The sequence below is a fragment of the Sus scrofa genome, chromosome 14 (genome assembly GCF_000003025.6).
Source record: "Sus scrofa isolate TJ Tabasco breed Duroc chromosome 14, Sscrofa11.1, whole genome shotgun sequence".
In the NCBI taxonomy this organism is placed as follows: domain Eukaryota; kingdom Metazoa; phylum Chordata; class Mammalia; order Artiodactyla; family Suidae; genus Sus; species Sus scrofa.
The window spans coordinates 65,861,398-65,888,704 of NC_010456.5; the positions used below are offsets into that span (position 1 = coordinate 65,861,398).

The 27,307-nt window shown below is 41.9% G+C and overlaps 1 protein-coding gene across 2 annotated transcripts; it reads left to right on the top strand.

The window, feature by feature from the left end:
- Positions 1-26,944, top strand: ZNF365 (zinc finger protein 365). Of its 2 annotated transcripts, XM_021073061.1 has the most exons (6): positions 140-218; positions 634-890; positions 1,896-2,651; positions 16,479-16,659; positions 23,127-23,164; positions 23,882-26,944. In XM_021073061.1, the coding sequence occupies exons 3-6, from the start codon at positions 1,909-1,911 to the stop codon at positions 24,141-24,143; spliced, it is 1,224 nt and encodes a 407-aa protein (XP_020928720.1). In that variant the 5' UTR covers positions 140-218; positions 634-890; positions 1,896-1,908; the 3' UTR covers positions 24,144-26,944. The 2 variants fall into 2 exon arrangements, with proteins under 2 accessions (XP_001927223.1, XP_020928720.1); XM_001927188.5 differs by lacking the exon at positions 634-890 and having other exon boundaries at positions 1-218.

The window sequence follows — 27,307 nt, forward strand, 5'->3', positions numbered from 1 at the left end:
CGCTCTCTCAGCGCGCAGGGTCCCGGCAGGCGCGCATACCGCCCCCGCCGGCCCGCGCCACGCTCCGCCCTGAACGGCACTCTTCCCGGAGCGGGGGTGCGCGGGGGGTGGGAGGGGGCCCCGCTCAGCCTGATTTACGGCTCTGCTGAAAACCGCTTAGCTCCCGCAGCAGTAGCACCGTCGCGGCAGCAGCGGCAGCAGCTGCAGCAACAAGTCGGGTAAGTGGGCTTCTGCGCCCGCGGCCCGGCCCAGGGGGCGCGGCGGAGGGGTCCGGCCGGGCTGAGCAGGAGGTCCAGTTTCCGCACCACGGCGGCGAGTTGGGCATCTCGGCCCCCGCCTGCAGGAACTCGTGTGCGCACGTATCCACTCTGGCACTGGAGGGCTGGAACGCAGCGGAGCGGGGGCGGGGAGAGCCGGGACCCCGGAGTCAGGATCATTGCCAGCCCGCCCTGCACAGGCAGAGGAGATGAAGGCATATCTGCCAACCCTGTGGACTGGGGCTTCCGCTGGGCCCCTGAAAGCTTGCGCTCCCAGAGCGCGTGACTATCCATTTCCCTAGCGAGGGATGCCACCCCCATCCATTGCTCCCTGGAATCCTGACTTACCCTTCCCTCACTTTTGGCCTGCCTTTAGGGCCAGGACTGGCATCCTGTCTCCAGAAAACACGCGGTTAAACAGCCCGGTGTAGCACAGGAAGAGGTTTCCCTTTTAGGGGGCCAGAAGGGTTATTAACCTGGAAGATTTGCCGACCTGTGTGGGATCCATTGGTACCTCTGCTTTTGAAGAGACTGAAGACCCAATAACAACACTATCAGCCTAGACCAATTGCTCCCTTTTTTGGAGCCCAGTGCCTGTTATCACTAAGTAGAAACCATTCCTGGGGGTAATAGGTATGGGCTGTTTGTAAAACTGGGTTGCTAGCGGTCATCTCCTAGCTAGGGCTAAGAGAATAAATTGCTGCAAGGAAATAAGAATTTACCGTTATTAAGAGTTATGCTGATAACCACCTGGTTCAAACTTCGGCCATCTCTAGAGGTTGTCCTGTTAAAACAGGATCAGAGACTAGATCCATCCAGAACACTCTATTTTAATAAAATCTTGTCTGTCGCCCCACTTAGGTCAAATGGTATTTGACAGATTGGGTTCCCAAATTTCAGTAAATCCTAAGTATGCAGGGACATCATTATTATGGTAACACCCCTGATTGAAATCATCACCGCAATCATTAAAAAGCAACATTAAGAGCAAAAATCTCAGGTTGAAAAATCTTCAGCTGATTATCTCCTTAATGCCATTGCACCTAGCTGGAGTAGCATCTTTTCTATACTGGAGAAAAGATCACTGAACTTGCTCTCTTGACAATTCCTGTGAGTTTTTCTCACTTTTTTGTATTCATGTTTATCAGGGTCATCAGTAAAGTAGGGCATGGTCTTGCAGTTAGTATACTAAATTCAGGAGGGCAGGGAACTTGAATTCCACTTCGGAATCTGACACTTTCCATTTGGCCTTGGATTAATTACATTACCTCCTTGTTCCAGTTTTCTTATCTGTGAAAAGGGAATGTCATCCACCTTTTTTTATCCTAGGCAGGGGTTGGCAGACTTTTTCTGTAAAGGCCAAGTAGTAAGTAGTTTTGGCTTAGCCTTTGGTGCGTCTGTCTCAGCTACCAACCTCTATCGTTTTGTGCAGAAGCAGCAATAGGCAATATGGAAATGAGTGGATGTGGCTGGATTTGACCCATGGGTTGTAGGTTTTAATTTTAACATAATTATTATATGCAAAAGTCATTTGGATTTTAAAAGTGTCTGTCCTCATGGAAATGATCAGCAACAATCATTTAAGTAGCGTTTTTTAAAAAGACATGCAAACTACCTGTTTTATTCTCCCCTGCCCAGGGCTTGTAGAGTAATGCAACAGAAGGCTTTTGAGGAAAGCAGGTACCCCTGGCAGGAGTCCTTTGAGAATGTCGCTGTGTGCCTGCCATTCCGCTGCCCAAGGTGTGGGGACCATACCAGATTTAGAAGCCTGTCCTCATTGAGGGCCCATCTGGAATTTAGTCACAGCTACCAGGAAAGAACTCTCTTGACAAAATGCAGCATTTTTCCTTCCATCAAAGACACAGACCTAGTCACTTCCTCAGAACCCCTGAAACAGGGAAAATTGCAAAGCTGTGGCAACATAGTGAAGCAGAGACCTAGCTATGTTAACTTATATAGCATTTCGCATGAGCACTCCAAGGACAGGAAGCCATTTGAGGTGGTGGCAGAGAGGCCTGTGTCCTACGTGCAGACCTACACTGCGGTGGACCTGCGTGCAGACTCACTGGATGGGCCAAGGTCCAGCCCCGGACTTCCCACCTCAGACACCAAAGCAGCTTTTGAGGCACATGTCAGAGAAAAGTTCAATCAGATGGTTGAGGCCGTGGATAGGACCATTGAGAAGAGAATCGATAAACTCACCAAAGAGCTGGCCCAGAAAACTGCTGAACTATTGGAAGTTCGGGCGGCCTTTGTGCAACTGACTCAGAAGAAGCAGGAAGTTCAGAGACGGGAGCGGGCCCTGAATAGACAGGTGGATGTGGCCGTGGAGATGATCGCAGCACTGAGGCAGCGCCTGACGGAATCTGAGGAGGAGCTTCTTAGGAAAGAAGAGTAAGTGGCATTGAAACAGGATGCTAACCACTTTGTTTTAGGCACCCTCCCACCCCTCAATCCCCAAATTACACTTGAATGTTAAAGAAGGTGTGGTTTTACTTGCAGGTACTTTGGCTGCATCTCTTGTTGATATAGTTGAAGGTAGGAGGCACAAGGCTTTGAATTCTGTTGCCCTCTCTGCTGTGGTCTCTAGCTCAGCAACATGAAAGTCGAAATGTTGAATTCCTTCTCACCTCAGAAACTGTAAACTACAATAATGTTTTTAGAGAGAGGAGCAGTGCAGTCTGCCCTTGGTGGGATCCATTTTGGGGAGGAGTTGAATGGGAAGGCAGAAAGGGCGTGCTGGGGGACACTTTTCATCTTGTTGACAGTCTGCATGTAATAAAATCAAGAACATGAGATGCTGTCTTAAGTATAGAAATATGCTTTAAATACAAATAATATTGGCTTCTTTGCCATTCTGGATTACTTGTCCATGTTAATTAAAGTTGATGGCTGAGGAGTTCCCGTCGTGGCGCAGTGGTTAACGAATCCGACTAGGAACCATGAGGTTGCGGGTTTGGTCCCTGCCCTTGCTCAGTGGGTTAACGATCTGGCGTTGCCGTGAGCTGTGGTGTAGGTTGCAGACGCAGCTCGGATCCCGCGTTGCTGTGGCTCTGGCGTAGGCCGGCGGCTGCAGCTCCGATTGGACCCCTAGCCTGGGAATCTCCATATGCCGCGGAAGCGGCCCAAGAAATAGCAAAAAGACAAAAAAATAAAAATAAAAAAAATAAAGTTGATGGCTGAGAATCTATTCAATTATTATTTGGAAGAAGCCAAACAGTAGGAAGCCTAGAGGAAGCTTCTGAGCTTGCCATTCTTTTTAATTTATAGTTGATTTGCTATGTTGTGCTAATTTCTGCTGTATAGCAGAGTGACCCATTCATACATATATATATACATTCTTTTTCTCATGAGGTTGCCATTCTTTTATGATTTGTTTCAGAATTTTCTTTTTGTAAAATAGTAGACTAAGTCATGCCTGCTTGCAAAGAGTTGACACTGGTTTTCACAAGTTATAGGTGATCAGAGAAGTTATTATTTTAACAATTATCATACTTGGAAAAGTATTTCTTTATCAATCAGTATGGATTCAACCCAAACTAGAAAAGTGTGTGTAACAATACAGTGTTATTTCCCAAATGCAGAATGTTGGATTTAATTTTAAATGGAGGTTCAGGATTCATAGAATCAAAAGACAGAAAAATTGACTAAAAACAGTCTAAAAGAAAGGGTTTCAAATAATTTGAGTTTTATTATAGAGATTGATATAATTTCATACTTTCTTTGCCCTCTGGCACTCTTTTTGTCTTGCGTTGTCTCTTAAAGTGTAATAATTAAAGCTTCCTTCATTTGGTAAGAGCGTGAGAAACTCTATATATTAAAAAGATCATCACTTGCTATTACTAAATGCTTTACCATCTACCTAGAGGGGAAGCCTGCTCTGCTCAACTAGATCTTTTTTTAATCATGTAGCGAGGATGGATTTGAATTAGCTACCAATTTACTTAACTCCTAGGGAAATGATCTCTATTGAAAAATGTTTCTCTTGGCTTCTGGTGTTTCCTCGTGGGAAGTTAGTGCCTTAACCAGCTAGAGCCATGGGGGTGACTAACACTGCACCACTAGAAAAAAATGGCAGATGGGGTTGCTCTCTGTGCAGAGAAAAGCCTAGAGTTAAAGTAGTGATATTTCAGACAGAACACTATAAACCAACTATAATGGAAAAAATAAAAATCATTTAAAAAATTTAGTGATATTTCTGTTTGATTCAAGAGCAGTGAATTTAAAAAGACAACCAAGTTAATTGTGTGCATTTACTTATATGTCCTACTTTATTAATTACTCAAGTAATAATGGACATGGGATTTGGGGTGGTGGTTGCCTGGAGTAAGGGACAACAGTATGATGGCAGGGAGGATCTTATGGTTAGATTCAGGTTATTGTCAAGGATCTTTTACTTTGGGTGGTGTGTTCAAGGGTGCTTTATTATTAAAAATTATTGTTTAGGAGTTCTCTTGTGGCATAGTGGGTTAAAGGTCTAGCATTGTCACTGCAGCAGCTTGGGTTGCTGCTTGGGTTGCTGCTGTGGTGCAGGTTCCGTCTCTGGCCTGGGAACTTCCACATGCTACAGGTGTGGCCAAAACAAAACAGAACTAGTTAACTAACTTAAGCAAAAGTGAACCATGCATGGATCAGTAGTGATAATATGTTATAGTTAATGCAGTGCTGTTATCTGAGGACCAACTGAAAAACTAAACATACTTGTCAAAAAACAAAAACAAAAACATTTAACAGGGTCAAAATGGTATGTGTTGAAAGTCCTCACTCCTCTCCAGGCATCCTCCCCACCCCACCATCCTCTAGAGACAGCCACTATTTAGTTCAGTGAATGTCCTTCTGGACCTTTCCTGTATGCATACAATTATATATATATTCTATATGCACATGTAGAGTTACTGTGTTTTCCCAAGTGGAGTCATGACACATACTTTCTAATCAGTTTGCTATTGATGAGTACATGGTTTTGTTCCATTTTCCTTGTATTAATAATAATGTCTCAGTTAACATCATTATACATATGTCTTCGTTCATGTTCTTGGGTGTATACCTGAGGGTAAGTTATGAGTTAATTTTTAATACGACATTTTTGGACTACTGGAGGAAAAAAAGCAATGACATTTTAAAAAAAACAACAACACTTTAAATGAAAATTCAGTGAAACTGCCTTAGACTTTTAAAACATAAAATAAGGTCATTATTTTTTTAAGCCTTCATTTGGCCTGTCCCATTAGTTTCTGTATTCAAGCCTCAAATAATCACTCTTTCTGTACATAAAATAGGACTGAAAGAGTCTTCTTTCCAGGAAGAACAGTGGAGCTCTTGGTCTGAGAGAGCAACTGTGTACAGCCCCCGCCCCCCCCCCACCTCAGTATGAACAGAGTGGGCCAGCTGCCCATCTATCACACCGTTGAAACCAGGGTGGTTTGACCAGATCTGCCTGGCTGGGTCATGCCCCTTCCCTCCTCACAACTCCCTCACAGTGCTGTGCCTTCCACCAAAGAGGTGACCTTTTGGATGTGAAAGACCCGCCTTGGCCAATGAATGCTCCTGGAGCTGTGCTCCCTTGTTAAACTCCTCCACATGCGCTCTGAAGGCCCATTTGTGAGGAAAGGTAAACTGTTACAGTCCCATTTGAAATGGACTTAAACTTTGGGGACCCTTTAAGACACAGATGGTAGATTTTTTTTTTTTTTAAAGCTAACTTGTTTTTGTTTTGTTTTGTTTTGGCTAGGCCCACAGCATGTGAAAGTTCCCCAGCCAGAGATCGAATTCAAGCCACCGCAGTGACAACACTGAATCTTTAACTGCTAGGCCACCAGGGAACTCTCAGATATCTAATACTTGACATTCATGTGAGGCTCTCTTGCTTATGGATTTTCCCTTCAACTTTAAAATCCTTTTTTCATACTGCAATAAAAAACCTGAGGGCTGATTCTGCCCAGAGGCTGAATACACTTGGAATATAGAAGTTTTATGTATATATGCTCTGTAACAGAAGAGCTTGTTGGAATTGGCAGTATTGAGTACTTTTGTGTTGTTTCATTATACCTCCAACAGAGAGGTGTATATGTATGTTTCTGTAGTGCAAATTCAAGAAAAAAAAAAAAGCTGTCCATTGACTTCATAAAGCCTGTGCAAGTTGAAACGTCCTGTGGAAACAGGTACTTTATATTTACTTATTCAAGAGTATACAGGTACTGTCCTTACTTATTCAAGAGTATTCAGTAGGGTAGCACTGCTCATTATCAGGTAAATCAATCCTGGCCAACTTTGCAGTAAGGTATCGCTTAGCAAGAAAGGATGGATGTGGATTAGAGCAGATTCTTTATTTCTTTTTTTTTTTTTAATTTCTCAAATGAATTTATCACATCTGTAGTTGTATAATGATCATCACAATCCAATTTCACAGGATTTCCATCCCTTAACCCAAGCACATCCCCCTACCCCCCCAAACTGCCTCCTCTGGAGACCATAAGTTTTTCAATGTCTGTGAGTCAGCATCTGTTCTGCAAAGAAGTTCCGTCTGTCCTTTTTTCAGATTCCACATGTCAGTAAAAGCATTGGATGTTGGTGTCTCATTGTATGGCTGACTTCACTTAGCATGATAATTTCTAGGTCCATCCATGTTGCTAAAAATGCTGGTGGCTGAGTTGGTCACCTGGCGTTTGGGGAACTCAGTGTGATAGCAGTGATCCTAAGTTTACTTCCACACACATCTGCTAGTTAGGTTGGAGAGCCCTGACTGAGCACCTGTGGTGTGCCTGGCCCTGGGCTAGGTGTGTGTGGGGGACATAGAAAAATCAAGAGTTTTTGGTCTTTTTCCATAAGGAGCTTACATTCTACATGGGAAGAATAAAACATACCCATGTTCAAACTCAGAGTAGTTTGAACAAGTGCTTAAATACAAGCCACGGTTTCAAGGTGATGGACGTTAAAGCATGGGTTTTTACATGTGGCCACACTGAAGGACTGAGGAGGAAGGATGGGATCTGCATTGGTAGCTGGAAGACAGTGACGCTGAAGGACATCAGTTGTGATCGGATGATCATTAGAGACGACCCCTGAGGGGCTGTGTTGTTTTAGTTCTGGAAGGAACCCACCTCCAGTTTACAGATGTGGAAAATAAGACCCTCAGAAGAGTGCAGTGACAAGGACAGAAATTTAGTAGCAAAGCTGAAAGTGGAAGCCAGATGCCCTGTTTCTCTGCTGAGTGCTTTTTTCCATTAATTCACTATGCCTCGGCCCGATTTTTGAACATCTGACATTTGCCCAAAGCATTAAGACTTAGGTAATAGCAAATTTGGCCCATTTTGGAAGGGGCTCGCTTCTCTGCTCTGCTGAGAGGACTGCCATGGTGACATCATTTATTTTTCTGATGAGATTAAAGGAAATATTAGCTGGTACCAACAGTGTTGGGAAATGAGGAAATGGTGGCCTCATCAGTATAGTTATAATATTAAACTCCCTGAAGCCCAAGGCTTCTAACTTCCAAAGAGGGCTTTTAACTTGACTCTCTGGATGTCCGAGCCCCATCAGGGTAAAGTATGTGCACTGCCAGCCTTCGATGGCAGCAACGGTATTTTTATGACAGGTGTGATCTTGCCTTCTTCCTTCTTCATCTGCCCTGTTCCCAGCCTGGAGCCAGTCAGAAGACAAAGCTGTATTGAGTGCTTGCTGAGTGCTAGGTTCTGTTCTAGGTTCTGGTCATATAGTGGTAACCACATGAGTTCACTTCCAGCTTCAGGACAGGAACAGATCAGCAGGTAAACTGGACACTGAACATCATTAGGGGTAGGTTAAAGAGACACCTTGAGCCAAGAATGTCCATTTAAGTGTCTATCCAGATCTGGCTGTGGAATGCTGACCTTTAAAAGGCAAGTTTGACTTGGTAACTTGCTTTGCACAACTAAACTCTCTTGCTACTTAATAACAAACTTGCCAACTTGCTTTGCACAACTAAACTCTCTTGCTACTTAATAACATCTTTCCTATTTTTTTTTTTTTTGTCTTTTTCTGGGGCCGCACTCCCGGCATATGGAGGTTCCCAGGCTAGGAGTCTAATCGGAGCTACAGCTGCCAGCCTATGCCAGAGCCACAGCAACATAGGATCCAGGCCGCGTCTGTGACCTACACCACAGCTCACGGCAACGCCAGATCCTTAACCCACTGAGCGAGGCCAGGGATCAAACCTGCAGCCTCATGTCTCCTAGTCGGATTTGTTAACCACTGAGCCACAGTGGGACTCCATCTTTCCCATTTTTGATCAGCTAAAGCAGTGAGTGGACAACTTGGTCTCCAGGCTGATCCATAGCTAGGAAGCAGGCCCAGAAAAATCATGTTAGATACAGAGTTCAGTGGACAGGGAGGTGCCTGTTTGCTCTACATTTATATCAATAGGTCCTCTCTGTCCAGGCTGTGTACCACACAGATTTACAGACTAATGTAGGAAAAACCGGATGTCAAACATGTTATCTGGTAAACATGTTACCAAATTTTCTGTTTGTCTCTTTCATGTCCATCTCTCCCTCCCCCGACTCTCTTTTCTATCTGGACCGAGGGGCTTAGAATGTGGTGTTGATCCATTTAGAACCAATAAGAATAATTTGACTTTCTCATTAGAGTTCTTTCTTTCTTTCTTTCCTTCCTTCCTTTCTTCTTTTTAGGGTCATACCTGTGGCATATGGAAGTTCCCAGGGTAGGGATTGAATCGGAGCTGCAGCTTCAGGCCTATACCACAGCCATAGAAATGTGGGATCTGAGCTGCATCTGTGACCTATACCACAGCTTGTGGCAATGCCAGATCCTTAACCCACTAGGTGAGGCCAGGGATCAAGCCCACATCCTCATGGATACTAGTGAGTTCTCAATCCACTGAGCCACAGTGGGAACTCCTAGAGTTACTTTTTAAGTTCTTAATTAGAACCAGATACTCTTTGGTGTACTCCAGGAAGTCAATAAGGAAAGATGAGTTCCCGTCATGGCACGGCAGAAACAAATCTGACTAGGAACCATGAGGTCACAGGTTTGATCCCTGGCCTCGTTCATTGGGTAAGGAACTGGCGTTGCCGTGAGCTGTGGTGTAGGTCTCAGATTCGGCTTGGATCTGTCGTTGCTATGGCTCTGGCATAGGCTGGCAGCTGTAGCTCCGATTAGACCCCCTAGCCTGGGAACCTCCATATGCCATGGGTGTGGCCCTAAAAGGACAAAAAGACAAAAAAAAAAAAGAAAGAAAAGAAAAAAGAAAGATGAGGCACACCAAAGCACCACCACGAGTAGAAGTGTGATGTGGCTCCTGGTGTGGTGGGGCTGGTGCGGAATCCATCTCGAGGGCCCCACCAGGGACACAAGAGCCCACCCTGAGCTCTGAGTGTGCAGCCAGGCTTCTGGTGCTTGGTGGAGGGTGGCTCCAGCTTTAGGATTCGCCTCATGGCTGACATTACAGTCTGTCTGAGGTACTCTGTGATCAATAGCTAGACTATTTTTAGCCAGAGGTATTTTTACTGTTTCATATACCTCTGAAGAGGTTCATAAATCAGTAATGCAAAATGAAATTTAAATAACTTTATAGAGTTTTGCGCTTGCAATGAGAAGCTGATGTTCAGGTGTTTAAGAACAGAGGAGAGGCATCAATTCTAGATCCCACCCCATTCCTGTGGCAGGTACCTGTGTGGTAGGTGACTTACTGGTCTTATGCCCCAATACTTATCTGGAAAAAGAGGCAAGGAAACCTAAGGATCTTCTAGTCAGTTAAAGATTTTTGACTAGAGATGTAGTTGCAAATTTCATGCATTCAGCAGAAATTTGTGGGCCCTGTTGTGTGCTGGGCTCCTCATTAGATGCTGCAGGAATCACAGTGAAGGAGAAGGTGAGGGCCCTGAACCCCCGATTCTGTGGTTGGTGTCTGCTGCAGTGTGCGCTGTGATAGGCTGCAGGGTTTTGAGGGAGAATAGAGCAGGTCACAGGTCACCTACGCATGTGTCCAGCAGGGGAGCCCTGAGGTTAGAGGGACCACTAAGAGTGGGAGCTTGGGAAGGGACTCTGTTGGAGGGAACAACTTGTGCAGAAGTGAGAATCTGGCTTGGCAACTGAGTGGAGTTCACTGATGCTGGAGCAGGGAGGAGGTGACATGCAGTGATGAGACCTGAGGGGAATGTAAGGCTGCAGGATGGCCATGAAAGCTGGAAATGTAGGGAGACCTGACAAATGGTTTATTGATAGTAGATTACAGTGGGCGATGTGATCAGTGTGTTGTCCCTCATTAACAGTGCATAATTCAATGCCAATGTAAAATCGTGAACACCATGGAGCATTAATGTGCATTTCCCTCTGTCTTCACACCTGCTTCTAGAGGGTGTCATTTACATGTTGGTATGTCTTTGATTTTTCTGAAATTAACCCACCTCAGAAGAAGTCATTGAAGGGGTTCAATCTGTTTAAAAAAAAAAAGAAAAAAAAAGGAAAAAAAAAGAAAAAAAAGAAATATTTATGTTTCAGACATCCTATAAATGAATGAGTGCATGAATGAATAAACCTTTTTTTTTTTTTTTAATAAAACTTGGATTGTGGAGTTCCCATCGTGGCTCAGTGGTTAACGAATCCAACTAGGAACCATGAGGTTGCAGGTTTGATCCCTGGCCTTGCTCAGTGGGTTAAGGATCCGGTGTTGCTGTGAGCTGTGGTATAGGTCGCAGCGGAGGCTTGGATCTGGCATTGCTGTGGCTGTGGCTGTGCCTGGCAGCTACAGCTCTGATAAGACCCCTAGCCTGGGAACCTCCATATGCTGCAGGTGCGGCCCTAGAAAAAGACAAAAAAAAAAAAAAAAAAAAAAAAAAAAACTTGGATTGTGCCAAAGGGGCTTCGTCACTCAGTGCCTCCTTCCACTGTGTCTGTTTCTAAATGCATGTGAGTCTCGGGATACTGACAGATTTCTAAGTCTGCAGATCATTCAGCATAACAACAAACTTCATGCCTGTTGCTGGTACTTTTTGTTTTAGTATCAGATATTGTTTTTAAAAATAAGCATTTATTTCTTTTTTAAAAAAATAAATAAGTCAAAAACAGGGCTGCAAGCAGCCTAGAATCAGTTCATTTCCCCAGAGCTGGCCTGCACCACACCTAGATTGAATTTCAGGTTTGCTCTTATCTTCTCATCTGGCTTCCAGCTTTCATACTGTATTCTGAGTCACAGGGTTGAGAACTTAAAATAAAATCACACAAGTCTTTTTCTCTGCTGTCTTGTTATTCTTTTTCTTAGCCACATTCTGCTCAGCTTTGTAATTCTGTATTTATCTCAGTGTTTGTTTCTTTTAATATCTGATTCTCCTACTGCATGAGGGGTCTGGGGAACATAACCGGATCCACCTGCCACTGGTTTTTGTGAAAACCCTGAACTAAGAATGGTTTTACTTGTTTTAAATGTTTAGAAAAAATTCAAAGGACAGATAATAATTCATGACATAAGAAAAGTATATGAAATTCAAATTTCAGTGTCTATATATAAAATTTTATTGTTACACAGCCTCTGTGCCTCTGTCTCTAGGTAGAATTGAGTAGTTGCAACAGAGACCATATGGCCTGCAGAGCCTAAGGTATTTACTGCCTGGCCGTTTACAGGAACAGCTGGCTGACTCCTGGGTTAGACAGGAAGCTTCATGAGGATAGCCACCGGTTCATGCCCAAGCACTAAGCCTAATACATGGAAGCATTCAGTCAATGTCTGTTGAGTTACTGAATAATGGAGTAAATAAATGTATGCACTGTGGCTGCATCGTCCTTTAGTTCTAGTCCATGTTGTCCACCCTCACTGGAGTTCTGAGGTTTCCAATCACTCAGTACACAATATGGCAGCAGTTCTTAAACTTTTGGCCTCACTTCCCCTTACACTCCTAAAAAAAGAGAAACAACCTAAAGACCCCAAGAAGCTTTTCTCTGTGTTGATTTTATATCTCAATATTTACTGTATGAGAAATTAAAACTGAGAAATTTAAAACACCTTATTCATATAAACATAATGATAGTAAATCTATTACTTGTTAACAAAAGTAACATATTATTGTGAAAAGGAACACCTTTCCCAAAAGCAGTTTATGAGACTGACGCGCAGCCTACTGCGCTAAGGAGGCAGGTTCCAAAAACAATTTAGTGGAAAGACTGGTATTGTTTTCTGGGTTTTGCAAATATTTTTAATGTCTGGCTTAATAGGAGGCAGCTGGACCCCGACAGTTCTGCCTTTAATCTGCTGCAAATTTGTTGTTTTGGTTGAAGTAGATGAAGGAAATCTAGTCTCACACAGATAGGTAGTAGGAAAACGGAGAGGTGTGTTAATAGCCTTTGCAGAGAATTAGTGGATATTCTGCTTTGATACTCTGCCAGAGCTTGACAATTGGTAGTTTCATAAAGGTTAATTGCAGTGTGGAATCTGAAACCACATCAGTGAACATTTCCTTCTTCCCTCCATTGAAATCCATTGGTCTGTCTTGCACTTTGAATGGATGTTTTACTTTTTGGAGTATAATTATTAAAGAAAGTACAAATGCAAAGTAGTTAAATCGCTTTTTCATTCAGGAAATTCACAACATTCCTTGGGAAAATAAGAGGTGTTTCTGGATATTGTTAATTCAGACTGAACAGGATGTGAAAGGGGGGGGGGTGAAGCTGCACACACATGCTATTTCACAGTTAATCACTGATTTTGTTCTTGTTTTTATCTAATAGAGATACCCAAACACAGTCTCAATGTGATGAACTTCTCCAGCCCTTGTCTCATGTAGCCTTTCCTTTTTTAATCATCAGGCATGTTTTAACTGTCTTTTTGTGTGTGTGTGTGTCTGAGTTGATGTGAAACATTCATAAACTGAAATTAGGTTGGCATTGGTACCAGGTTGGTTGGAAACAAATAGTATTAATTTATCAGCTTTAGGGCACAAGATAATTGAATGAGGAAGGTTAGAAGAAACTGTATCCTTTTTACAACATGACCTAACACTCCACAATCAACTAGTGGCATTATTGTTTCCAAAAAATGTTATATGGAACTGGTAATAAAACATCACATGATTTAAAAATACAGCCACAGTCATAAGCTATATTACATTCAGATTTGTTTTCTTGCTTTTGAGATGTTAATCCTGTGGGATTAAGCTGTCAAATATTGCTGTCTTATACTCTAAACTGTACAGCCTGAGAGCCCAAAAATAGTAAATATGCACAGAAAATAAAAGGCTAGAAACAGTATACCAGGATGCTGACAGTGGTTACCTCTGGGTGGTGGGATTATGGGTCACTTTTTAATTTCTTCCTTGTGCTTTTTAAAACATTGATTAGAACAAATATTTATTGTATATTATTATGTGTCATGTATTGAGTGGTGTGCTTAGAGCAGAGGACAAAAAAAGCTCAGTTAGATCTTCCATAGACCAGTTTTTAATTTCCCATGTAAATATGAAATATTTCTATAATGAGATAAATATAGTAGATATTATAAACCAAAATGAATTGAAAAAATACAGTGGCTGTTTTTTCTATGTTTCTGGTCTTGGTGGGGGAGAGAGTTGTGGGATTTTAGTACCAATTTGGAGAGTATTTCATGAGTCAGTTATCCTAAATATCACCAAAGAGTCTCTGCAATAGGCTTGACTCCAAGTGAACTGAAGCCTTGGTATTGGAAAGAGGAAGAAGTAGGCATTTCCTGGGCTATATTTCCACTGGTGCTTTTGAGCTGTACAAAGATATTCCTTGCAAAGTTTCTCAACTACAACTGAGAGCCATGACAGGGCTGGATGTGGCACCTGGATGGACCCTCTCACTATTATGCCGCTAGTTAGGGTTTATGACTTACCTAGGAGGCAGATCAAAGGCAAATGATGACAGAACTTTAAAACTGGCTTGTGTCTGTGGCCTGAGCAGCTTAGAAAGTGCATGTCTTCAATTCAGGGCTCATACAGAAACATCTGGAAATAAATTTGAAACTTAATGACAAAAGAGAACTCCTTTCCGAAAGGACTCTTATTTCTTGTATGTGAATACTTCTTAGCTACTGAAAGATATTGGAATTATTATGTTTGATGTGGGTAGGAGACTAGCAACAACGGTGAGCAATTTTTGGAGTGAATCATTGTTAGAAACAGTCTTTTTTCTATTTTTATAAATACATAATTCCCAAGGTTTTGCAGAGACGTTTGACTCTGTAGGAAGTGTCAGAAAAGCTTCAGTATGGACAAGTGTGATATAACATATATATATCTGTGTGTGTGTGTGTGTGTGTATGTATGTGTGTATATATATATTTTTTTCCTTTTTAGGGCTGCACCCACAGCCTATGGAGGTTCCCAGGCTAGGGGTTGAATCAGAGTTGTAGCCGCTGGCCTACGCCACAGCTACAGCAATGCCAGATCCAAGCCTCCTCTGCGACCTATACCACAGCTCACAGCAACACTGGATCCTTAACCCACTGAGCAAGGCCAGAGATTAAACCTGCGTCCTCATGGATGCTAGTTAGATTTGTTTCTGCTGAGCCACGATGGGAACTCCAAGTATGATGTAATATATTTTTGAGAGAAAAAGCATGACTAGTTGTAAAAGTGGCTAGCTCTGATTTGCTGTACAAAATAAAGGGTGTGGAAGCCACCACCAACTATTTTGCAAAGACCTTCTGTGGAATTGTGACTTCCCCTGAGCTGGACATCCCTAAAGTTCTACTATCAAGAAATTATGCAGCTCAGCAGAAAATAAAAATCAAGTGGAGGTTGAGAAGATGGCAGAAAAGGCAATGAATTTAATCGACTATCTAGAACAATTGCATGAGTTTAGATTTAAAAAATAGGGTTTCTTAATCTGAAGTGAAAGAGGTTTAGGAGAACAATGAATCAGAATCCTTAGAATCTTGGTTCTGTGTGGATAGACCATGGCCAGAAAAATGAGGGACCCCTTCTTGAAGGTTGAGAATGAGTTCAAAGACACATAAAAGAAGTAGTATGTCTAGTAGGTAGTGAAATTATGGAATTCATTATCTCCAATGGGTGTGGCAGAACATACAATGGGGATGGCCCAAAGGCTCTTCATGATTTCCTATTAAGTGAGGTAAATCAAGTGAGAGAATTGTGATACTGTATACCTGTTGGTAGTTCTTATTGGTGTGTGTCTATATGTATGTGTGTTTGTAGAAAGGTTTGTGAGGGTGGTTCCCAGAATGCACATGGTGGTAGTCGTAGGATAATGGGTTTCAGGTGATATTTTCTTCATTCTATTTTTAATGTGTTTGAATTTTTTAATAAGGAACTTATTTAGTTATAATTCAGGAAATAACATTATTGCATTAGAAATAAAGAGATAAAAATAGTACGTAGTTACTAAAATTTTTATGAATTTGCCAACCATGATGAATTACATAGGTAAAGGTGTTTTGCTCAACCTTTTAGCGAAGGGCAGCCTACACATTGCTTCTTCTATGTCAGCTAAAATAGTTTCCCCAGCAGACCTTGGATCTACTTCAAGATGACATTCCTTACATTGTTTCATTCTTAGCTCAAAAATACACTGTTGGACAAAGTGACTCCTTTTATATGCTTTGGTGCTCACTGTGGCCTCTTGCTTCCATACTTCCCTCCCTGTAGCCTTTTCTTCCACAACAGCCAGACTTAAAATAAGTCAGAACTTTTCTCAAAAGGAGCCAGTGGTTTCCCACCTCATTTATAATAAAATCGGAGTCATCACAGTGACCTGTGATCTATGAGGCCCTACCTGGCCCCCTGCTCCAGCTCTTGCTCCCCTTTTCCAACTCTGCTCTGCCTTGCAGGCCTTCTTGCTGTACCTCAGTCCTTTCTGCATGTTACCGCTGGGGCCCTGGCTTGCTCCTCCCTTCCTGATACCTGTTCAGATGCTGCCCCATCCAGTTGTCTGGACTTTGTTTCCTATAATATCACTTACCCTTTCCCTTCCTCTGTTACTCTCTGTCCCTTGTACCCTGTTTCTGTTTTCTCCTTAGCATTTATCTCCACCTGACATATACATTTATTTGTATATTTTACAGTGACTGTGTTCTTTTACTAAAATGTGATCCCTAAATGTAAACACTAAAATGTAAGTTTATCTCTTTCATCATGGCTGTGGCCATGCTGCCTAGGGCAGTACCTGACACATAGTAGGCAGTCAATAAATATGTGTTGAATGAATGAATTCCTGTCTCACTTGCCCATATTGTGTTCTGACATGTTTGCCTTGCAGAGAAGTGGTGACATTCAACCATTTCCTCGAAGCAGCTGCTGAGAAGGAGGTTCAAGGGAAGGCTCGGCTCCAGGACTTTATTGAGAACCTGCTGCACCGGGTGGAGCTGGCAGAAAAGCAGTTGGAGTACTATCATGGCCAGCACGCTGCTGGCCTCCACTGGGACACCAGTGAGCACGGGGTAAGCATGCAGATCAAGCGCCAGGTGTGAGGGTGCCAGGTGTGTGAGGTGGGGGGCAAGGGCAGAAGAAAGGGGAGTTGGGGAGTGATTTCTGAGAACTTTTTGGCAGCAGCTGGAAGCATTCCCCTGGCCACGTGTTGTGGAAGTGATGCAGATGAGTCCAAGACACCTGGAAGGAAGTGAAATCCTGGAGGCACGGTCGCCAGTTCTTTACCCTCCAGCTCCATTCCAAGCTGAGTTGGTAGGAATATTTTAATATTGTAGAATAGCAGTTTCAAAGTATCCAAAGAAATCATGTGTCCCAACCTTGGTGTCAAGTAGATCGGAAGTTATTATCCTGTTTTGGAGCTCTTCAAGGAATCTTCTGAAAACTTTCATGCTTCTTAGCAAGATTTAACCACATAATTTTTTTTTCCTTAATAGGAAGTAAATCACTGTTTGAGAGTAGCTATAGGTGAAACATTCTTTGAATAGATTTTCAAAAAAGATGAAAATTGACAGGTGATAATCTGTAACAAATTTTTGCATGCAATTTTACATGCAGTTGTAGGGACTTTAAAACCCCCACAGCCCATGAGAACCCTAGATATGGATTGAAGGTCCAGACTCTCCTCAGTGGCTTCATCAGGATTCTCTTTGAAGGGAGTGGGAGGGGAGGTTACAAATAACCACATTCTAGGAGAGGGAGGGTGGCCCTCTATACTATCCTTGAAGTATAAACAACAAAACCAAAGAATGGATTTTTGAAAACCTAAAATTGTTTGTTTATAACATTTTCATTATCAATTGAACTTTATTTATGCTTATTTCCTTCCCAGAAGATTTAAAAATGGACTGTGTATCTAAGGAAAAGAAAAATAGGAAACATTTATGGCAAGCAAAGGATTAGTAACGTTGCTATTGGTTGATGGAAAAGTTTATGTCAAGCAGTCTGGAAGCCAAGATTAACAGGAAACATGATTAAGTAATCAAAAAAAGGAGTGGAATGAAAGGCAGATGGATAAAAGAAAGAAGACTGGAGGGAGTGAGACAGACAGCAGAAAGGAACAGAGACAAGGAGGAAGGAGAGAAATGAAGAAATCCTACATAGTGCTGGCTGCAGTAGTGTACACTCAGCCTTAGAACAGTACAGTTATGCAAGCTCTAGAACTTCCCAGTCAGGAATAAAGTAGACCGGAAGGAAATAAATTTATTGCTGTGGGGTTTCAGTGACTGTCATCAAAGCAGTTTCAGCTACCTGACGTATTTATTATTTTCTCAGTGCGTGTCTGTGGCCTCCTGAATAGGAACCTTTGTTCCCCTTCTTGATTCTCCTGTCACCTCTTTGGGAAACTGCCTGAGTCCAGTCATTACTAACTGGCCGGGGGCACTCTCTCAGCCCTTTCCCGCCTCCTGTGTCCATCTGGCTGTCTCTCAAGAGGTGGCTGTGGCGTGAGGTCATGGAACCCAGATGTGAGGTGTGAAGGCCTGGCTTCTGGATCATTCTCACCCTGCTTCTGACTGGGCGGACAGTTTGTCTTCCTGGGCCTGTTCTTTCTTCCATAAAATAAAGCAGTTGGACTAGATGCCTCTTAAATTCTCTAACCATCACCTGACTTTGGTGGTTAAGAATTCTAAAATTAAAGTGTAACTATAATATTTTCAGTATTTAGACTTATAAGTAACCCAAAGCTAAGAAATGTGTAAATTTTTACTATACCAAGTTCAGAAGTTCATAAAGAGAAAATAATAGAAGGCAAGGAGAAGGAAAGGAGGCCCATTAGTTTGCACCTTTATTTGTATTTCTGTGCTCATTTCCTCTGCTTGCTATACTTTTCTAGCTTGGAAACTGAACACTTTTTTTTTTTTAAAACACACCCATGGCATATGGAAGTTCTTGGGCCAGGGACTGAATCTGAGCCACACTTGTGGCAGTGCTGGATCCTTCAACCCACTGGTCCTGGCCAGGGACCAAACCTATACCTCAGCAGCAACCTGAGCCTCTGCAGTTGGATTCCCAACCCACTGTGCCACAGAGAGAACACTCTGAAAACCTTTTAAAAGACACAGTCTATCATTACCTCTCATCCTGCAGTATCATGTGATCAAAAGTTGAGCAGCTTCTTAGCTCTTCTAGTCAGATGTATACACATATGTATACACATATGTACATACAAATATGGGTAGGAAATTTACTCAGTAAATACCTATGTTTATGTTCTTTATGTCCCAGACATGGCATCCTCTTCAGATTTGATCTATACAGGGAAGAACTGACTAAATCAAATAAAATAAAGCACAGTTAAGACTGTAACAGGGAATTTAGGAGGGAGAGCTGTCTGTGAGTAGGGTACGATCAGGCTGTAGTAAGGTGAGCTGACTTTTGGCAGCAGGACACATCACCCAGAGATGACCAAGAATGAGATGTTTGATTTCTGAAAGGATGGGCAGGTGTGGTTTTTCCTGTTTTCATTATAGTCCTTTAAACTCTAGACCATAATGTGCCACATTATGAGACAGTCTACAGACCTAAGACTATTTCTCCTTTTTACTTAATCTATTTCATAACAAACATATTAACCATGGCTTTGGTGTAACTGAAGTACTCAGTCTTGGAGTACCTGTAGTGGTGCAGCAAAAACGAATCTTACTAGTATCCACGAGGATGCAGGTTCCATCCCTGGCCTTGCTCAGTGGGTTAGGGACCAGCATTACCATAATCTGTGGTGTAGGTTGCAGATGTGGCCAGATCCTAAGTTGCTGTGGCTGTGGTATAGGCTGGCAGTTGTAGCTCCGATTCAACCCTTAGCCTGGGAAACTCCATATGCCGTGGGTGCGCGCCCCCCCAAAAATAAAAAAATAAAGTACTTAGTCTGGCCTCTCTGAGCATCTATGGTTATAGATACACAGAAGATCTTGGATGCTTTTAGCAGGAAAAGCTTTGAAACATATCTTTAGTAACCTCTTTGGCTCAGCTAAGCGAAGCTGCACAACACCAAGAAGCCTAGGCCTTAGGAGCCTCAGCCCCTCCCAGGAGAGCTCCTTGCCCCAGGCACACCCCCCGCCCTCTCCCCCTCCCCCTTCCTAAATGACTCCACAGCTCTGCTTCCTCCTCCTGAACAGTGGGGAACAGTGGGGAGCGCTGCCCCTGAGCCTGGCTGCTCCATAGAACCGGCACAGCCGCTTCTCTGCTTCTCTTCCCTCCCCCAGAGCTTCCATCCCTCCCTCCTCTTCCCTCTTTTTCCCATTATCACCTCCGGAGAGTAGTGACATTTCTAGATTGATGTGTGAGTTGCTTATTTCCGAGATGTCTTCTAGCTTTAAGGTTCTTTTGTGTTCTAGAAGAATTTCCTTCCCCCTTACATTTATGCCTTTTCTGAAATAATGTTTTGGCGTCTGTATCTTTCCCTTAATTCCCTTGTGTGTATGTTCTTTTTCACCTGGCTGATCTATAAAAATGTAATATGCTTAACTCAGATAATTTGTTTGTGTCCTCTGAAACATGCTGTCAAATTAGATACAAAGTGACCTAATATCCCATCTGCCAAAATCACTCACAGAACTGCTCAAATGGAAGGTCATGAAACAGCTTGGATAATGGTATTTTAAACATTGCGTTTATTTCCTGCAGGTTGCTAAATTAGGACTAGCAGTAATTCATTTAACATATTTATTAAGGATGCTGTGATTCCTGGGTGCTGAGGAAAGTGCTGTGAATGAGATCGATGAGGTCCCTGGTCTCAGGGAGGAGGGGCACATGATAAGCAAACACATAACAAAGATAATCTTGTATAGTGATAACTGCTATAAAAAATAAGATGATGTATTTGAGATGGCCACTTCAACTTTAGTGAAAAGATTTCAGGAAAAGCCTTGCTGCGGTGGCAACATTTGCACTGTGACCTGAATAACAAGAAGGAGGCAGTTCTGAAATTTGGAAGTGGAACATTCTAGGCAAAGAAATAGAAATACAGCTGTGTCAGGAGGGAACAAGCTTGGCATGTTTGAGTGGAGAGTAAGTCAGTGAGGTAGAAAGGAGCCAGATCATGCCGGGGCTTCTAGGTCACATAAGGAGTTTGGATATATTCCACTGCACATGGGGAGGCCATTTAAGTAGGCAACCTGTGTTTTAGCAAAACTGCTCTGCTGCTCTGTGGGGAATTAACTGGAGGGATGCAGGATGAGAGACAGGTTAGTTAGAAGGCTATGTTGTGGCAGGTGAGAGGGGACAGCAGCTTAGAGCCAAAGTATAGAGACGTGAAGGGCAGAGGATACATTCATGGAGTAGAATTGACAAGACAAGTTGGCCTTGCTGAAGGTTTAGATTTAGGTGGCAAGGGAAAGTGAAGAATCAAAATGAATCCAAGGTTTTGGCCTAAATACTTGGGTGTATACAGAGGGGAAGCTGGAGGAGGACTAGGTGTCCAGTTTCCCAAAACCTATAATAATCTGAGGCATCATATTTGTATCTTAGAAGTACTCAGGGGAGTTCCCATCATGGCACAGTGGAAACAAATCCGACTGGGAATCATGGGTTTTGGGTTCAATCCCTGGACTTGCTCAAGGATTCCGCGTTGCCATGAGCTCTGGTGTAGGTCGCAGACGTGGCTTGGATCTGGCCTTGCTGTGGCTCTGGCATAGGCCGGCGGCTACAGCTCCGATTGGATGCCTAGCCTGGGAACCTCCATATGCCGCGGGTGCGGCCCTAGAAAGATAAGAAAAAAAAAAAAAAGACCAAAAAAAAAAAAGAAGTACTTAGATTGGCTGTCAGTGTGAGCTTATTTATATTTTACCAACATGAAACCTCGACCGAGGACCCTTTTGATCCCCATCTTCATAAGGCAAAGTAGTTGGACTAGGAGAAAATGAAGGTAGGTAGATGGGGGCTGCGTAGGAAGAGTTTCCATCTACCTCAGACTGTGGAGGCCAGAAGGAACAGTGGCCTCTTGTGTTCACAGGGCGGAGAGTATATGAAATGCTTTGGTACCTGTGAAAATGGCCCTGCCTCCACCCCCCACCTCCTAATCTATGGGATCACTGTTGGCTTTTTCCCCTGGTGAGGGAAGCATGCATGCATGCACACACACACACTCACGTATTTACATAAAATTCCAAAGGGAATTTTGTACCCATATGCAACAAGTCATCATACTATATGCTTATATACATATGTAAAGTTGAAAACATTTTGTTAAGCCTCAATAGTAGTAATTTTTTTCAAGTAGGAAAGTTTTTAAAGGAAGAAAACCCCCTAGAAGTTTTCTGTAATTTACACATACACTAAAATCCATTCAAGGAGCCCAGCTGATGGGGGGCAAGGAGGACTGGGGCAGGGATGGGGGTGAGGGAGAGAGGATGGAAATGCTGATACCTTCAGGGTTCCCAGAAGCTGCCAGTCTGGTGTTTGCCTGCACCATCTGTTCCCCCTTCTTTGTGTATCACAAGATCTCACGACCCCATGCAAGGAAGGTGACTTTTTCTGTTTGCATTTACTGAACTCATGCCAAACGCAGCCAGCGTGGACAGGGTTAGCTGTAATGCCGACTTTCAATTGTGTCCCAGGGCAGATGGCAGGAATCCGAGCCTCCTTGGGCACACAGCCCTCAGAGATCAGTTTAAGAACCTTTGTGATTTGTTCCTGACTAAAGCTGAAGCTGCACAAGAACTGGAGGAAGGTCCTTTTATGCTGAGCTTGGGTTTTTAAGAGATCTGAGTATAGTAGGGATGCATGTCTTAGCCGCACTGGACCAAGATGGCCTTTTCTTTACATTCTCTTTGTCATTCTCTTCTTCTGTCAGTCTGCCTGCTGACAAGACACCAACTCTTTAGTGACGGCTGCATGAGGGAGGTTGGGAATTTACTGGGCTTGCCTATAAAGTATTTGGTGACATCTGGATCACAAAGTGATCATTATCAATTTATTCTGCAAATGATATTCTGAGCCCAGCCACAAAAGTACATGCAGATATTTTATTGAGAGTGGAAAATAATCTCAGTGATAGATGGCCTCAGGACAGTTGTGGAGTTGGTCTTCATATGCTCTCATTTTAGAAATGATGTATTTCAGGCAATAAACATTCTATGCCAATTTTCCCCTTAGTTGATACACTGTGATCATACACAGCTGTAGTAAATTTGCTGCAAATACAGCCTGACTCAATCAAGAAATAATGGCACATCATTCCAGTTTTTAAAAACATGTCTCTTCAAATGTTGCTCTCTTGAGGGGCTCTTTGACTTTTTGAAATTTTTGAGATCAGCTGATACTAGCTTTTTGGAACTCTCAGAACAGGGAGCCACAAAGGCTTCCTGAGTAAGTAGAGGCTGATCACAAGACATTCTTGTTCACTGCTGTGATGGATGGTATTATGGGCAGTGCTCCAGACTTCCTTAATGGGAATACAGTTTCTTAAAAACATAAGCAAGGAGGATTTTAAAAACCAAATCCACTGTTTAAGTGAAGTAATGTTTTGTTTGTTTTCCTTCAGCTCACAGATATCGCCTCAAATAGGAAACCCAAATGCCTGTATGTATATCTTTTTTATACTTGGGCCATTTAATAATGTTTGCATAATATGTTTTCCTGTTGCACTTTATATGATATCTATAATATAAATGGATTTGAGAGTTTCAGGTGAAAAATGTACCTGCTTATGTACCTAATTTTCTAAAATGTGGATGTGACTTTTAACTATGCTAATAGCCTGTGAGTAGGATATGGCAATATGGTAGTATTCCAGGAATCTTTTTGAAGTATTACATAGTATAACTTTCCCTTATTGTGGTAGAATGTAGCCATAATGCTCTATAGTACTGTTAATGTAATGTGCACACTAATACATAATATATATAAATTTATACCATCAATCATATGCCTTATGACAGATCTACTGCAGATTTGTCTGAATCCCCCAGCAGTCACTTAAAGAGTCAAGAGATAATGGTTCTGGTCCCATATTTTCCACAGACCCTGGATAGTCACTTAAGTTTTCTATGCCTCAGTTTTAATCACTGAGAAATAGGGTTAGTAATATTCCCTAAGAATTTAGTGTCATGAGATCATTTCATGAAGGCCATAGAAATTTTTGGAAGAAAAATATCAAGATATATGATTTGTTTTATTGGCAGCATTACTGCCACCTTTGCATGCAGGAATGATTGTGCCATGAGTAGCTTTTATTCTTTTAAGGATCTAAAGAAATCTTTCTTTCTGCTCACCTCCCTCCTGTCCTACCATCTGTAGAAGCCGAGGGCACCCACATTCTATGTGTAACCACCCTGATCTCAAGATCCATTTCCATCCAAAGGGAAGGAGCTACCTGAAAAAAGCCAAGGATGACAGAGCCAGCATGCAGCCTGCCAAGTGCATGCACGAACAGGCCGAGTCCCCAAGAGATCTCTGCAGACCAGCAAAGAAAGGGGAGCCGCTCGGGTTTGGCCGGAAGGGCAACATCAGGCCCAAAATGGCCAAAAAAAAGCCAACAGCAATTGTGAACATCATCTAAAAGGGTGGGTGACTCTGGAACACCATCACAGGGCTTTGGGAATACTGTTCTAGAGGCCATCAATAATGTCCTTTTGGGAGTTTCCTGGTATACAGCAGGTTAAGGATCTGGCATTGTTACTGCTGAGGCTCTGATCACTGTCGTGGCATGGGTTCAGTCCTTGACCTGGGAATTTCCCATGCTGCGGCCAAAAAAGGGAAAAAAGAAAAAAAAATAGCTGGAAAAAAATAATAATGCCTTTTGGACACATCCCATCATAAAACACATTTCATATCCATATAAAAGCACCTGGATTAACTATAATTAAAAAACAGGAATCCTGGTGAACCAGAATATTTTATAAGGCCCTTTTGGAAGAAAGAGGCAAATTACAGGAGGAATTTTAAAAAACGAAAGCAATCTTAAACTTTTAGTAAAATGAAGCTCCAGCATCTAAAATAATTAGCTCAGTCTCCAGTAGTATCCACATCTAGGGTTCTGTGCAGTGGTCATTAATTCTCAGCCCAAGGTCACCCAAGATGTCAGGCACTAGGGAAAAACGCACCTGTGCCCACAGCTTTCTGAATTGTGTGGCAAGGAATGGGAATGTAAAGTTCTGTTAATATCAGTGAAATAAAAACATTTTTGTTTGCTTTTAATTTTACCTCAGTTAACTTGGGAGCCTCCAAAATAAGGCTTCTTGTTTCTCCGAGTATTCTGGTTAGGAAGATTTCAGTGTTTGGGTTGCTTCAGGGACTCCTTTTGACGGACTATATTCCAGTTTATTTGAGTAAGGTTTTTTGTTTCCCTTGATGCATGTTTATCCGATTTGGGTGCGCCTCCGCTCTCTTCTTTGGCTGAGTGTTCTCCACCCTAAGACCAGCTGCTAGCCTCTATCTTAATAGCTGCTTCTACTACTGTGGCTGGAGAGGACAGTAAAACCCTTTTGATCAGCAGCCATCATCTTTTCAGGGTCTGAACAGTTGGATACCAGTGGATTGCACATTTAGTGCCTGTGAGCCATCCCAGAGACTGCAGATGTTACTCAGCCCTTTCCTAAGACCTGCCTCCTGGGGAGTGTCAGCAGCCTCTCTGTTAGCTGTCCTATAGATAATAGACTATATTCTCCTGGCTGGGCTGGGCCTAACTTTTCCATATCCTGCTGCTTTTGTGCCCTTTCAACAAAAACTTCTGTTCTTACCTTTCAAGCAAGTATATGAGGTATTTGTTGTAGGCAGCCTTCTAAAGTAATTTCTGAAATGAATAATGCATGTGGGATCCAGAATCTGAGGCTGTCCTCCCTCGCTGCCTCCCTAAATGGCCTTTGTTTCTTTAAAGAACCATCTGCTGCAAACCTCCTGCTTTACAGTTTTACTCATGAATGAATTATCATGTTACTTTTTTTTTTTAATTTAGCAATATCATCGGATTTCCTGCACAGTTTACAGTGCTGACATTCTTACGGAAACAAGAGTAATTACATCCACAAATATATACACATATATAATATATGAAATATATATGTCAAGTATTTAATAATTATTTTTAAATATCCATGAAAAAGGTGTGTGTTTGTGGTGGGTGATTTTTAAACTATATATGTTCATGTAAATTGAATTATTTTAAAAACTAAAGCTGTAACCTAATTAACATTAGTAGAATTATGATTGTTATTGCAATAAGCATCAGATTAGCAGTGCATTAAAAATAGGTAACAAAACAAATACTTACAATGCCAGTAAATTGAAAAGTGTAATGTATATTATACAAATATTTTGAACCTATCATAGTGAAAATGTTGATTTCTGAGTCTTCACTTTGCCTTTTGGCTCACGGCAGTGGGCCATTCACATGGTGTATAGGTAACTATCAAGGGGGGAAAAAACTGCTGTGAATATCACTGTTTAGGCTAACACTGTAAAAACTGTAATGTTACAATAATTATTTATTTGGAGAATTAACATTCTCTAAGGTTATTTATTATTAGTGTTTATACCATGATTGCACTTTAACCTTTTACGTACTAAAAAATTGACTCGTTCGTTGTATTGCATGCTCTTGGCCCCATGATGTGTGTGTGCAATGACAACAGTTTGTTTTTAAAGGTTGTATGAGCCAGATTTTCCCCCCATTTTATTTAAGGTAACTTACATTATCAGTTTTCGTTTAATATGCCTAGAGAGCATGACAGCTCTGTTTGACAGTGATACCCAGTGCTCTTCAGAAGCAGCATAATGTCATATCTACTCTATGTACATTACACAACACAAATGATTTTAAGGTTTATTATATTTAAAAATTCTTTTTAAAGTTCTAACTAAATTTTGACCCTTATATAACGAGATGCATTATGTATGTTGTGCTTCCTTAGAGACATAAATTTGCTTTTTTATGGAGGCAATTCATTCATTCTAAGGGATCTCCCACTTTCATGCCATGGCCTAAGCCTTGAGCTGTATCCCACTTGGGTCTCATTTTTAAATATATTCTTTGTCCTAATAAGCAGTCAACCTTAGAGTTGCTTTTTTGAAGAAATCACCAAAGTTTCTAGGAAAACATGTTCAAGTTTAAACTGAAGAATGGATCTAGCTTTATTACTTGTTTTGTAATGAAGAAGTCTTTATTTCAACTCTTCTCTCATTCTCTTTTGTCAAACCAGGTTATAGATTCTTAACTGAAAAGTTCAGATTACTTAGATACTGTTTTCCCGTATTCTGCAGGGTCAGTCAGTTGTATGGAAGTTGGAATATTCTGTTCCCAGAATTTAAGAAAAGTTTTTAGATTATGAAATATTATAATAATAAAGCTCTATTTCTGACTAATGTGTTGGTACGTTTTGTCTACTTGAAGTCTTTCTGGAGAACCAAGTATGCTGGTCCATTAACAGTGAACAAAATGGTTCTTCATGAATAAGCTGTTCATTGTACATAGAGACACTGTGATCTTGTACCTCTATGTTTTCTTGAGAACTTAGCTTGATCGTTCCTGTTTATCACAATGCCTCTAGTTAAAGGTTCCTTGTACATATGTTCACACTGAGAAGTCCTCATTAAAAGCTCATTTGGAACTTTTCTCCCATCTTTCTCCACAACTATGAGTAATTTTCCTACACTGTATTTTTAAACTTGTCAACTCTTAACAAAACCCATGAACAGATTTCACAGTATATATCCCAAACTATATGT

What these genes read in the sequence shown, in the direction of transcription:
- ZNF365 (XM_001927188.5), top strand. Translation starts at nt 1,909, where the DNA reads ATGCAACAGAAGGCTTTTGAGGAAAGCAGGTACCCCTGGCAGGAGTCC. An exon ending in GAGCTTCTTAGGAAAGAAGA is followed by an intron (nt 2,652 to 16,478) that starts GTAAGTGGCATT and finishes TTTGCCTTGCAG; the next exon opens with AGAAGTGGTGACATTCAACC. An exon ending in AATAGGAAACCCAAATGCCT is followed by an intron (nt 23,165 to 23,881) that starts GTATGTATATCT and finishes TACCATCTGTAG; the next exon opens with AAGCCGAGGGCACCCACATT.